This window comes from Scomber japonicus, chromosome 21, assembly GCF_027409825.1.
Source record: "Scomber japonicus isolate fScoJap1 chromosome 21, fScoJap1.pri, whole genome shotgun sequence".
NCBI classification, from domain to species: Eukaryota; Metazoa; Chordata; class Actinopteri; order Scombriformes; family Scombridae; genus Scomber; species Scomber japonicus.
In genome coordinates this window covers 13,614,403-13,628,093 of record NC_070598.1, presented here as the reverse complement: position 1 = coordinate 13,628,093, position 13,691 = coordinate 13,614,403, and the positions used below count along the sequence as shown (strand labels likewise).

At 42.6% G+C, this 13,691-nt stretch overlaps 1 protein-coding gene across 9 annotated transcripts in view; it reads left to right on the top strand.

Annotated features, from left to right (window-relative positions):
• The window catches only part of eya1 (EYA transcriptional coactivator and phosphatase 1), a 31,343-nt gene extending 17,973 nt beyond the window's left edge, over positions 1-13,370 (top strand). For all 9 annotated transcript variants that reach the window (XM_053342183.1, XM_053342181.1, XM_053342182.1 and 6 more), the window contains 6 exons: positions 8,776-8,834; positions 8,958-9,118; positions 9,347-9,461; positions 9,804-9,925; positions 10,965-11,065; positions 13,290-13,370. In XM_053342183.1, coding sequence (XP_053198158.1) covers positions 8,776-8,834; positions 8,958-9,118; positions 9,347-9,461; positions 9,804-9,925; positions 10,965-11,065; positions 13,290-13,370 — 639 coding nt within the window. The remainder of the gene's footprint in view (positions 1-8,775; positions 8,835-8,957; positions 9,119-9,346; positions 9,462-9,803; positions 9,926-10,964; positions 11,066-13,289) is intronic.
• Positions 13,371-13,691: the final 321 nt, after the last annotated feature.

The window sequence follows — 13,691 nt, the reverse complement described above, 5'->3', positions numbered from 1 at the left end:
ACAGACCCCTCCGTCACAGCATGAAATCCCCCACCGTCTCCCCTCCCATGCCTCTTTGCCCCCCTGATTCATGTACGGCTAGTGTAAAATCTGCCCCTGGGACACAGGAATAGAGGGATCAGGGGTAGGGAGGTTGTGCGTGTGTGCGCGAGTGTGCTTCATTCTGTCAGAGATGCGTAGCTCAGGCTGTATGTACAGATAAATGTTTGCCACGTTCATATATACAGTATACTCACACTCAGAGATGTGAAGACACACCCGCTACTGTCCTGATCCAGATGTGAGACCCACCCATCAGTGCACATCACATTATAGCAATAAACAAAGTAATTTATCACCATTGTATTTCTAGTTCTATCCAATTCACTGTCTTCTGTTTTCATTGAATTTTTTATTCCTCGATTTTTTTTTCCTGCCTTCTCCTCTCAGTCTGTTTCTCTCGGTGAATGTGATCTCACTGACCCAGCGCTTTTCCTCAGTGTCCTGTTTTCTGCTGACCTCACAGGAGAGGAAATGTTTTGTTTGATACTTAAGTGTGAAGAGATCTGTGGCCAGTCTGCCAAGTCTCATTACTCACCACCATGTTCGACTGTGTTACATGAAGCAAACCCAAGAGGGAGGAAAAAACGGGAGAGAGACAGAGAAAGAAAATGTTCATACTCCCCCAGACAGACGAGTGACTGAGATTCCAAACGCAGTCATTGTGATCAAAGTTAATTGGCTGCAATTGGCTGGTTAAATATTTCCTTATGCCCTGGCCATGTAGAATCCATCGTAGCTGCACTTTATTTAATAGATGTGCCCCAATCATTTGAAAAAATGGCAGTTTGTGACAACTCTTAAATGTGGTTTTGCTCAACATCTGTCCTGTGTTTTGATTTCTTTTCATGTGTAATGAAACTGTTCACAGATGAATTGGCAGCCCAGACTTCTTATAAAATTATTTAAAAATGCACTGCGTATATTTCTTCTGCTCTATCTCAGTAACGAAATGATTAGATTTTGTTTTGACACTTAAAAGCTTCAGATTTTTTCCAGTTTAAACTAGAGTATAGTATTATAATTAAAATAGCAGTCTGTGGTCTGCTGAAAGAATGTTTTTAAGAATGTCCAACATAAAGACCTCTCTGCAGACATTGCACCGATTGTCATTAACAATCATACCAGAGGAGGAGTGACATTCTGTTGAAGGCGTATTGATCTCTCCTCCTAAACTGAGCTGGACCACTCTGAGTGTTAAGTGCCAGTTCTCAGCAACGCCTAACCAGTTGTGTTTCCTCTCTGCTGATTTACAGTCCTCCATCTCAGATAGAGCTAAATAGAGTCCAACTATAAATACCACAGCCAGCAGCAGTTATGTATTTAAGCATGTGCAGAAATGCATATGGTCCATCTAATTTAGTCTAAGCCATAAAGGGAGACCCCAGAGGCTGTGCAGAAACACAGGTGCAGAGTTAGTGGCCTAGCGGTGTGTGTGAGTGGTCCATCTAAGTCTTAACACTGGTGTCCTGCCAGCCTCTGCACAAGAACATTAAATGTGGACTCAGCTTTCTTAAAATCTACAATGCATACAGTCATTGCTTATTTTTGCTTTTATTAAAATGTTGATTTTAAGCATTAATCTGATCTGATCCAAACATTTGAAACATATTTGAGTTGTTTACACAGCCTCTAAATGTCACAATCAAGCATTATATTCAGTTTTGCCTGCCAAAGCTACAGCAAGCTACAGTCTGTAGTCTTAGCTGGTGTGTGTGTGTGTGTGTGTGTGTGTGTGTGTGTGTGTGTGTGTGTGTGCGTGTGCGTGTGCGTGTGCGTGTGCGTGTGAATGGAGGCTGGACCATGTTGATAGAGCTGGTGAGTGACGATTCGGAGGAAAGTCATAAAAAGAAAGAGGGCATGCCGAAGGGGTCAACAGGGATCAGTTTCACCCTTACGTCTCTCTCTCCCTCTCTTTCCCTCTAACCTTTTTCTGGATCAGCGCTCTCTTTTCTCATTCACTGTTAGATAGTATTGAAGGTGGGTCCCAGAAATACTGCACCCCCTAAAAGACTTCTCCCAACCCACACACACACAAATCTCTGTATCGATCGTCCCGCAAAAACCATTTGCTACTCAGTCCTTTAAAGGACGTGTGCAGTATTGTATGAACAGCACAATCTGTTTTTATCATCAGAAAAGCTCTCACTGAAGGCAGTATTACGAAAGTAATCCAAGGCAATATGATCTCTATTGATGTGATTTTCACTGTATTAATTTTCCTTATAGAAGAAGTTGTATTTTAATAGCTACAGAGATTTAATAAAAATCTATATTTTAGATTAATCTATAAATAATATAAATGTATATTTTATTATTTAGTTAATTTGTGAATTAAAAGCAAATACATAATGGTAGAGTAATAACAATAATTTATCTATTTTATTTTCAGAATTAGACAATAATATTTCTTTTTCATAATAATATACGAGTAAATTACTGTTTTTCATGATATCTTATATTTACTATAAAATAGTAAATTCACTGGTTGTCATTTTTACTCTAGTGCTCCGGCATGGGCTTGAATGTGGAGTTAATTGATGGTTTGAGGTGATGTGTATAATGAAGCCCACTGAGACTGATCTCACTGCAAAGACTGACAGCTCTGCTGTGACTCAGGGTGTGAGTTTACTGTAGGTGCGCTGCTGCAGCCCAAACGCTAACGCTAAACAGTATGTGGGAACTGGGGGCCTCTCTCTCGCTGGCCGAGCCCCCTGTGTTCCCCTCGCAGTGGGGTACAGGGGCTGCCATCTCCCCCCTCCCTGGGTGAGAAAACAATCCTCCCTGTCTGGAGGATAAAGGGCATGGGGGCAAACCACTCACAGAGAGAGAGGGGGGAGAGGTCTCTAAAGGTGGGAACATTTTAAATTAGTCCACTGATGCCTCCATGCTGTGTGCAACACTCTTTCACACTCTCATGCACAAGCACTCTAAATATGTTGTGCGCCATAGTTTTAACACACACACACACACACACACACACACACACACACACACAAAACATACATACTGCACTTACACTCGTGAAAATACCTACAAACTCTTTCACACATGCATACTGTATCTGTGGAACAACCCTGTGACACTGCGAACTGACTGCTTTTTATAGCTCCCAGCCTGCAGTCGCAGGGTTGAAACCTCCTCTGTCACTCTCACCCAGGGGCTGCCTGTTAATGAGAGATGCTGTGAAACGCACGGTTACCTTTTCCTACAGGCTGAAATGGCCCTCCAGAGCCTCTTATTGTGGACCCATTCTGTTGGTTTTATGTCTCGCTGTAGAGAGTCAGATCCTGTACTCACCATTCCATATGATTGGTAGCTTTATGGTATTTTCCTTGCCTGTTTTTTTGTGATTTTATTCCCAGTAAGAACGAACATAACGCCAACTGTGCTATTCACTGAATCATGAAATTAAGTCATTCAGTTCATTGGTTACCTATTAACACTGTAGCTCAGTATCAGAATTTTTTTTTAATTTATACTTTTAAATAATTAACATCTATATATAGTATATAGTATATTTTTTCATATGGGCTTATTTAGGTCTATACACACTGATGTGGGTATTTCATCATTTGTCTGGCTACTGATGCAGCAGTTCTGTCATGGCTCCTCGACAGAACTCCATCAAGTCTCAAGGCAAGGCCACTGATGTGTTTTGGAAAGACTACAGAGAGAAAGTGGAGGTTTCAAAGCCACCCTGTCAATCTTCGCTCCACAGAGCTCCACCTCGCCCCCACCCTTTACCCACTATCCTAACATAGCAGATTCATGCACCAATAGGGGTTGAGGGTACACTGAAAACATAACATCACTGTCTGGTGATAAATGATGATATTTAAAAGTAAATTTCTACCCCTGCATTAAAAAGGGAGACATAACACCTGCCCAGGATTGTCCGTGGAGAAAGAGAACAGAAATTACACAGATTTGTCCAGACAACAGTCCAGTGGATACATTTGTTGCAAGGGAAAAATGTTGAAATGCCTGAGATTTGATATTGTATTTAATGTTGCTCTCCTTGAGGTGCGGTTTGGACGTGCAATGCCTAAAATAGGAAATAATGAGAAGCAGTTCATCCATCACACCCAACTAATTTATACTCTTCACTACCTGTGGGGTGTTTTCTTTTTATTATTTTTTAACTTTTCCAGTTATTACAAAAATACTTTATAGACCACTTTGTTAATATTCAATCCTTGTTGAAAAAACTGAGCGTGCTCCTTCTGGATGTCTTCTCCTGATCGTGTGAATTTTTGTAAAACCAGCATGGACGTCTCTATACCTGTGCTTTGTTTGGCGCCGCTGTTTGAATTCCGTGACTGTTCAAGCACAGATTGTGGATTGGAATGAAGTGGGTTCGAAGAACTCTCCCTTTGTTACCCACATCCTGTGTTTGACCCCCAGGTAATCACAGCACCCCCTCCCCTCTGCACCCTCCTCCTTTCCCCCCAGACAGGGGTGCCTGTGGTGGGAACAGAGAAGGAAGTTGCTGGGGGTCAGAGACCGCAGGGGGGATGACAGCCTCTGCCGGTGGAGTGGCGGTATTGAGAACCTGCGAACCATGGATGAGCCTTTTTCACATGGCATTAGCCTGTAGGGTCACAAGGGGTGCTGTGATGATGGCTGTTATCGCTCACACTGGTTTTGACCACCCACCCCCATCCAACACACACACAGCTCACCTGAGCGAGAAGATGAGAGGGGAGGCGAGTGGGAGCAGCTTGTATCCAGAAAGTGGACAATGTCCATCTAGCAGTGAACTAGACCTGCATGGGAAAACAGGTCTAAGAGTTAGTTTAGGTAGTGTGGCCATTTCTGTGTTTTGGTAACATTGCTGAGCAGCCCCCTCTTTCGTCTCCCTGCCTCTGACTGTTGCAGTCACCACTCTGAGCTCTTTCCAGGGCTACAGGAAGACTCAGGCCGTCATCGCTGATTGCCTAATGACAGATGCCAAGGGAACAAAGAAGGCTCTGATAGCTTCCTCCTCGGTGAAAAGTTTTCAGCAGACAGAGAGACAGAGACAGAGAGAGGAAGAGAGGGTGTCTGATGTAGAGATGGATTCCTTCTGAAGCAGAAGCATCCTGTCTTCAATTGTTGCACATATTTTGGTGTTTTCACCTTTCTGTAACAGATAAGGATTGTTTGGTAGCTGAATGAACTACGATAAAAGAAAATATGTTGCTGATGAATTTAACAGAAAGACATAGTGTTTGCATAAGGAGTAATTGTGATGGCTTCTGGTGGAGGCTCTTCACTCTTGAGTACAGTAGGAACATCTGGTGTGAGTTAGCAGTGATTGTAGGTTTTAGAGAGACCACTGTTTGCTCGTGAGGGGAGAATGGGGGGATTCGATGGAAAAGAGATGTTCAAAAGGTTCTAAGAAATTCTCAGACTGCCCCTCAACTGCCACCATCCTGAAGATCGGTAGTGTTCTACAAACAAAATAAAAGCACTGTTATTTTTTTCTTTTGAGCATTCAAAATGACTCAAACTTTCAGAGTTTATGAATCATTTTGCAAGTCCTGGAAGTGAGTTATTTAATCATAACATAACACTAATTGTACTAAAAATGACATCCATTTTTTTAGATTTTTAAGAGCAGTTCTATGTCTTTTGCAATGAAGCATTCAGACATGCAAATATGCCAGAATGCCACTGAGTTTATCAGCGTGTCCATCAGTTAGTAAAATTCACCACCCAATTCTACAACTGTACTTAACTGAGTTGAACCTGCACCATCCATGACTCTGTGGTGTTTATGTGGCCTTCAGAAGTGGCTCTTAATGAGTATGTGTAAGGGTTACTGTACGACATTGCCCACAGCCACCTCCTCTGTTAGCTTTCCCAGTCCTCCCAAGGAGCCAGTGCAGAGGTTTATGCCAGCCCCAGCTGGGAACAGTAACTGTTTGGGTCTGTGCATTCTTCCAACAACCCCCTCAAACCTCAGTACACACACACATACACATAACTTCTGTGAGCCCCGTTTAGCTGCTAATTAAGTGTCGTAATATCTACATAATTAGAAAGCTATGTAAACATAGTGCATTCAAACTGTAAATAAGCAGCATGGTGAGAAGAACTCAACCGCCTGTATTTTTCCAGGCCTTTTGAATTTTCATTACATTATATTCAGTGAGGTTTGATTTGTTTATTAGCTTTGAGGATTTGGACAAGTCCATGAAAAATCATTCATAATCAGGCAGCAGTTATAATGGCCTCTGTTAGGTCTAATTGCCAAGACATATTTATGTGTTTAGAGTCATGTTAGAGTTTGGATCTGGCAGACCCATAATTAACATGCTGAGTAATATTGTTCTCAAATATCTGTTTTGATCCCTGCTGGCTGTCAGACTCTGAAAGAAACACATTACATGGGAAGAACAAATATGAGGAACTATTGTTATTCAACAAGGTACCAGGGGACAGCATACAATTAAGCAATGGTTGAGCAAATGAGTGGAACTGCATGGGCGTGTGTTCAAAGTAAAAGAGGTGGCAAGAGCTTTTGCAGTTAGCTGATTGTGTCTGATTTATTAGTGGGTAATTAAAGGATAATAGAAGCATTCCAGTCACTTGCACCAGAATGGGAGGTCTCTGAATGGAGGCTTTATGAGGTACTTAACCCAGGGAGCTGTTTTTGTTTTCCTAAACAAACAGACATGCCTCCACTACTAAAGGAATTACGCACACTAATACTTCTGGCTTGGATTTTCTTCTGAGGAAAATTTTTGGATAATTTGTGAACATAAATTATCCACAAGTCTGTTGGCAGCAAATCCTCAAGCTGGGACAAATTGCTGCTTTCTTCAACTATTAAAGATCTGCTGGTGAGTGTCTGGAAACAGATTAGGCCAACAGAGCTAAGAGCCCCCGCCTACACCCCATCTCCAATTGGCAGTCCATCTTCTGGAACGCAGGGCTCAGAGCCCACTCCATGTGAGGTCACTTTGGGCTGTCTCCCCCAGCCTTTTACCCGCTGCTCTCCTCCATCTCTACCTCTCTTCCCTTCCACCCCCTTATCGGGGTGCAGGAGCCCCGGAGAGGAGGGGAAAGGGTCACGGGGTCAAAGTCTTTTCCTCTTTGGATCTCGGTGCTTGCTGGGAGAGGCTTGGCGAGAGAATGGCTGCATTAGAGCAGGGGTTGGGGGTCAAGATTTTAATTCTGTTAAAGAACAGCTGGTTTGAGTTTTTCCTCACGTCGCTCTCCCCTCCCTCTCTCCACAAATCCAGGGAGATGAAAAATTTGTTCAGAGGGGAACCAGTAAAATAAAAAAGGTTTACGGTCCAAAGCCCTTACCCTTACCCTGCTCTAGCATTAGAGAGGAATGCAATAACGTCAGCATTTGGCCTCAGTTAGATTGACTTAAAACAAGGAAGTCCTTTCTGTGTTTGGGTGTCTTAACAGCCGGATGAAACTTAATTAAAAAGCTTAAAAATTCGGGAAGGATTTTTCATACTTGAAACCGGAGGGGAATTCTCTCCCTCAAGTTTCAATTTCCATGTGAAATTATTATTTTTCACATAACTTTAAACAGGTGAGAACCTTTTTTGGCAGTTATGCAACCAATTTAAAACCAGAGAAATTATTCAAACTACTTCAGAGAGATATCAAATAGTCTCTGTGTTATTAATTCTAGATTAGAGCTGACTGAAACAAATTGAGATGTTGATGTCACATTAATTTCAAAGCCTTTTGCTCTTAACAAGGCTATTGCTCAACCCCCTTTTGGCAAAATTGCTAGCTTTTCCAAGTTTTAGTAAAAAGAGGCTTAGCTAGCCTGTCTCGTGTGCCCCATGTGAAATGTGTTGATCTGAATGCCAAGGCAGGAGTCCCTCACATTTCAAGCTGGCTGATGGGGCGGGGAGAGGGGAGGAAGGGGGAGGCACTTGAGCGCTCCTATAAATGGAAAACTAATAACAGATTTTTAGTCTGCTTTCTCCTGCGCTCTTTTGCCGGCTGGCTGGCTGACTGGCTGGCCCCGGGGCTGTGTTGGTGTGTGGCGCAGCAGCAATCAGAGGTCATAATTTCATTGGCGGTTAGCATCAGGTTCAATTTTTCTAGTAGGTTACATTTACCAGAAAGTCTGGATTGTGTTACTGTGTACCGGTGGAATCAGTGCAGAGCTGCAGAATCCCTCTACCTTTCCAAGAGGAGCCAGGCACCCTAAAGGGGAAGAGTAGTGTGCACATATGTTTGGAGATGCACACTCGTATATACATACACATGCACAGACCATTAGTGCCAAGACTCTTTATACATTCAGCTAGCCTACATACATTCTTCTACTGTATGTATATATATCTGTACTCACAGACATAGCAGTTCAAATGCCAACCAGGGGAGTGTTTAGAGTTGTTGGATTGAGACTTAATTGGTTATGTCTGTGGCTTTGAATATCTTTAGACCCCTCTAGTGGCAAAAACTTTGTGGGCCACAGGTCCATCCAAACTAATGATAAGGTTTGTTTGTGTTTGGACAGTGCTAGTGAGGGCACAATGGAAGAAACATGTAAGATGACTCAAAGGGATAGACGGAGAGTTAAAGAGAAGGTGTTTAAGATTGAGGTGTCAAAGCTCTTTTTCCTAAATTCATTTTTACTGAATTTTTTCTAGTGAAAAACTACCAAGAACATATGGGGACTTTCTCCTACGAAAGAAACATCTAGTTCTAAAATAGTCTTTTTAGATGTTTTTAGAAACACATTATTCAAAGAGCATGTTTTGTGTATTTCAGGAATGTGACCAGGTACATATCGACGACGTGTCCTCAGATGACAACGGCCAGGATCTAAGGTACAACATTGGTACACTTTGATCTTTGTTCAAAGATCAGCATAAAAAATATGTCATATATTTTGCTACCATCAATGGTGAAGCAGCTCGTCCTAACAAATTGTTTCTTTTTCTTTATCTCAGTACGTATAACTTCAGCGCTGACGGTTTCCACGCAGCAGCAACCAGTGCCAACCTATGTCTGGCCACAGGTGTGAGGGGAGGAGTGGACTGGATGAGAAAGTTGGCCTTCCGCTACAGACGAGTAAAAGAAATCTACACCACCTACAAAAATAACGTCGGAGGTAATCCCCAACAAGCAGTTCTGCCCTGTAGAAATTTGTCATGTAGAAATGAGTTTGCAGATGTTCGTGCCCTCATTGTGTGGGCGTTTGTTTGAGTGTCCACGCGTGTTCACGTGTGTGTATTTTAAAAAGCAAACATGCCACACCACTTGGTCAGGGTAAATTTTGAAAATTTCAGTGGTATTTAGAGGGCTGGTCCAACCCAAACAATGTTACCCTGCGTTTCAGGTCTGCTGGGCCCAGCCAAAAGGGAAGCCTGGTTGCAATTGCGAGCAGAAATTGAAGCCTTGACGGACTCCTGGTTAACACTGGCACTGAAAGCACTAACATTAATCCACTCAAGGTAGGACTCCAGTGAGGAAAATTGTACCCAGTCCCATACCACACATATATAAACTCACATGCGGTGTAAATAAGTCAGCTCCATACTCCCAAACCATTAAAAAATACACTAGTTCTTCGATTTGTCTTTTGGACAGGTTTTGTGCTCTGATTTTGAAAGATAAGTGTGCAAATGGATCTGACTTTAAAAAGGAGCTGAGGTCCAATCCGTCATTGTAGTACATGTTTTACACAACTGATACATTGCTGTGTCTTTATTTTCTGCACCCTGTGTTTTCTTTTGTCCTCCCTCACAATGATTTAGAATGATGTAATCCTTTTGCTCTCCTCCTCTATTTTTCAGGTCAAACTGTGTGAATATCCTGGTGACCACCACGCAGCTCATCCCTGCCCTGGCTAAGGTCCTGCTCTACGGCCTGGGAATAGTCTTTCCTATCGAGAATATTTATAGTGCAACCAAAATAGGTAAATGCGTGTTAGTTTGTGTTTTGAAATGTGTGATTTGAATCCTCTTGTGTTTTGTCTGCTAGGAACAATCCTTTAGCAATGTGAGTGTAAACATTAGCCCCATTTACACAGCCTACTCAAGGTGGGAATGTTGCACCGTCATTCCACCTCGCGGTTCTATATAAATGGTACAACCGGGGTGGGGGGGTCCGATTCTGGAAAGCCAGCATGCTATCTAAAATCACACAAGTGCAGTGTGTTGGCTTTGTTTGGTTCAGTATTTTTTTTAAAAAGCAGAGATAGCAAAGGGTTGTCTGTACAGCTATATTGTAGCATCTCTGTACAAAATAGGCTAGTTAAGAATGCTACTGTAGTGATGGGACAGAGGCGTGGATGGGGTGGGAGATTCAGTCAGCAAAGAGGATTGATGTTCTTCTATGAAGGCCTAATCAGCCTGGGATTATTTTCTTGGAGCTGGGCCTGTTCTGGGCCTCCCCAGGCCTCTCCTGCTCAGTCTCTGCATATGAAACCACTTCTGCACATTTATGTCATTCCACAGAAACAGCAACCCCCTCCTCCTCCCATCTCCCCCCTTTTCCTCCAGTCCTTCCCTTTCACTGTTTCAAATGCAAAATAAACATCAAGCTTCACTCCTGCACCATTTTCAGGCCCATCAGCGCAGAGTTGGAGCAGAGCATAGCTTAGGGTTCTTCAGAGCGTTAAGCGTACTGGTTCTTCTAACCAGGTCCATGCAAGAGTGATTTAGCTGATTTAAGTCCATTTGTCCCAGGTTTGGGGGGGAGAAGGACAGAGTTAATGCGTTTCAGATTTGTCTTTATCTGAAGGCTGATCTTATCACATCTCCGTGCCGAGCTCAAAGTGTTTGCACTCTGCCCTATTTTGTGTGCGTGTGGTGTTTTTAAAGGGGCTCTTGTCACCCTGTGCCTCTGAATCAACTTGATGGTGTTTAGTGTGGGTCAAAAGTCTGAATGTGCCTGTGTATCTGTTTGCATGCATTCAATGCTCCACTAACACTCTGCTGTCAACTCCTCTACAGGAAAGGAGAGCTGCTTTGAGAGAGTAATTCAAAGGTTCGGGAGGAAAGTTGTTTACATTGTTGTTGGCGATGGTGTGGAAGAGGAGCAAGGCTCAAAAAAGGTAAGAGAATAATAGACAACTCATACTGTATACACAGTAGTGAAAACATTTTCTCTGAAATACATTTTATCTGAAATCAGGGCTTGATGAAAAGATAACACTTGTACTCATAATTACTTTCTGTAAGGTCGAAAGTTCATTATGAATGCCTTCAGAACACAAAACATACCTGCCATACATTCCTAAAGAAAGGAATCAACGCTCCAGCTCTCCTCCTTAACAGCCTTACTTTACTTTCATTCGTTTATCCTCTTATAGGGCATCCAAGTACAAGAGAGAAAGTCTGTGGTGTGTAATCAGTGCTCTTCCTCCGCCATCTCAGGTTTACAGAGCAGGGGAGGGGAGAGATGGCATAATTATATATTCCTGCTTGGTGCCCTGAGCAGCGTGAATGCTGTATGTGTAATGCTAGACAGGCCCTTTCAGGCATGTTGAAGGCACACCGTAAATAGAGCATGCATAAAAGAGACTTAAATCATTGTTGATGAAATTAGAATATTTACTGCAATGACAAGCCTGTTAGCACGAGATGGATGAAGAAAGGCCAGAAGCCGAAATCTCCTGTAGTGTTTCAGGAAACATGACAGTGTCTCTTCAGATGAATCTGACATCTGACTTACTCTTTTCATGTTACCTGTTGGCTCTTGCTACACAGTTTGTTTATTCAGCATTTCTGCCAAGTTTGGGTGTTAAACCAAATGCCACATGCAAGCCGCACACAGCAAACATATTCATTAGCAAATTAATCAGCGGCCCAGAAGCGTATTTCTCTGACAGTTATGGTGAGCCACAGTGTGTCAGGGTGAAGACACAGAGTTTCTCTTTGAAAAGCCTCCAGCTCCTCTTTCACCTGTTTCTCAGTAAACAATGAGTTGAAGCATGAGGACAGATGAAGAGTGATTAGGAAGAAGTAGCAACCTTTACCCTGGATAAATGTGTAAAGCAATAGCTTTGTATTATGAAAAGGGAACACGCACTGGGAAAAAGGTCTTGAGGGATGATTGTGGAAAAAGATGCAAATATTTTTACTCAGTCTTGAGTTGTTGGAGTGTGACATTGATGGAAGGATAAGGCGTCCCCCCCTGCCCCCTCCGTCTGAGTGCTGGGTTAGTCCCACGACACGCCATGCGGTAAAAGGTTTCTGTGTCAACATCAGAGAGGACGTGAAATAACACAACAATTTCACCCGTCAGGAGGCCTCATATCAGACGTGACACTGTGTGGAACTACAAAAGCAAATGTCTGAAGGTTCTCCCGGCCCTCATTCCTTCACCCTAACCTGAGAAAAATCCACAATCCCTGAAACAATTCTGCCTTCAGTTATTACCATTGCCTGGGAGAGATGGCAGAGATAACATCTCCAGCTTTTAAACTTAAAAGCAAAGACAATTTACAAAACAAAAAGCAAAGAGCTTTTTAAGGGTCAGTGCAGGCTCTCCTAAGCGGAACATATGCCTGGGAGAGGCCATACCTTTGATAAGGGGAGGGTAATGGGCTCCACACACTGAGGAGCTGAGGACTCTACCTGACAAGCTCCTTTCATTCTCTGCGACTCAGGTTTCTCCTCTGTCCTCTGCTTGGGAACAACAGCTCATTTGCACTGTCCTAAACACACACTCACAGGCAGGAGATTCATTCAAAAACACTGTGGGGAGTTTATTTCTATTGAGGCTGAAGACAGCTATTGGATTGGTTTGGTAGTATAAAACTACAGCTTGGTGCAGCAGAGAAATTAGTTAGAGGTACAGATGTGCTATTTGGCTGCATAGATGTATGCACAAGGGAGAAAGAGGAGCAGTTGGGGTGTATTGTTAAAATGATTGCTTTTCCTGGTGAATGAAGCAGACCTACTTTATTTATTATATGTATACGCTGCAGTATAAAGCATGAAAGCTTCTTAGCACTTTTTACAAGCTTTAGAAAATAATATAGGTCGACAACTCACCATTATTTTAATTGTAGATTATTTTTCAGATTTAATCAGAATAATTATTAGTTGCTAAAATATCAGAAAATAATGAAAATGCTTTGAGAAGTTAATGACTGTTTGTATTTACTTTTGCTATCAGTAAACTTAAAGATATGGAATTTACAATAATACAATATGTCCATAAATAAATGAAAAAAAAATAAACCAGTTGATTAATTGCCTTTTTTTTTTTTTTTTTAATTTCGATGTTTTATTATTGTTATAATGATTCCTCTTTTTTTACTCCTGCCACAGCACAACATGCCCTTCTGGAGGATCTCCAGCCATTCAGACCTCATGGCCCTCCACCACGCTCTAGACCTGGAGTACTTGTAGCACTACACTACCACCGTAAACCCTGCTCCGCCTCAGCACACCCTGCAACCTTTCACCTCCGCCCTCCAGCCCTGTCCCACGCTTGCCACAGACCCCTCAGCTCAGAAAAGGCCCCCCTGTGCTACATGGCGTCTGTCTTCCACTACACGGGAAGAAATGAAGAGGAGAATGGAGAAAAAAAGAAGGCTGAGCGCACGGTTAATGTGCTGACATACGGTCACACTTTGTCTTAACCCTAAACTTTTTTTTTTCTTTTTTTTTTTTTTTTTCTGGAAGCGAAGGAGAGAGGTGAATTTACGGCGCTGCAGCTGCTTGCCCTGG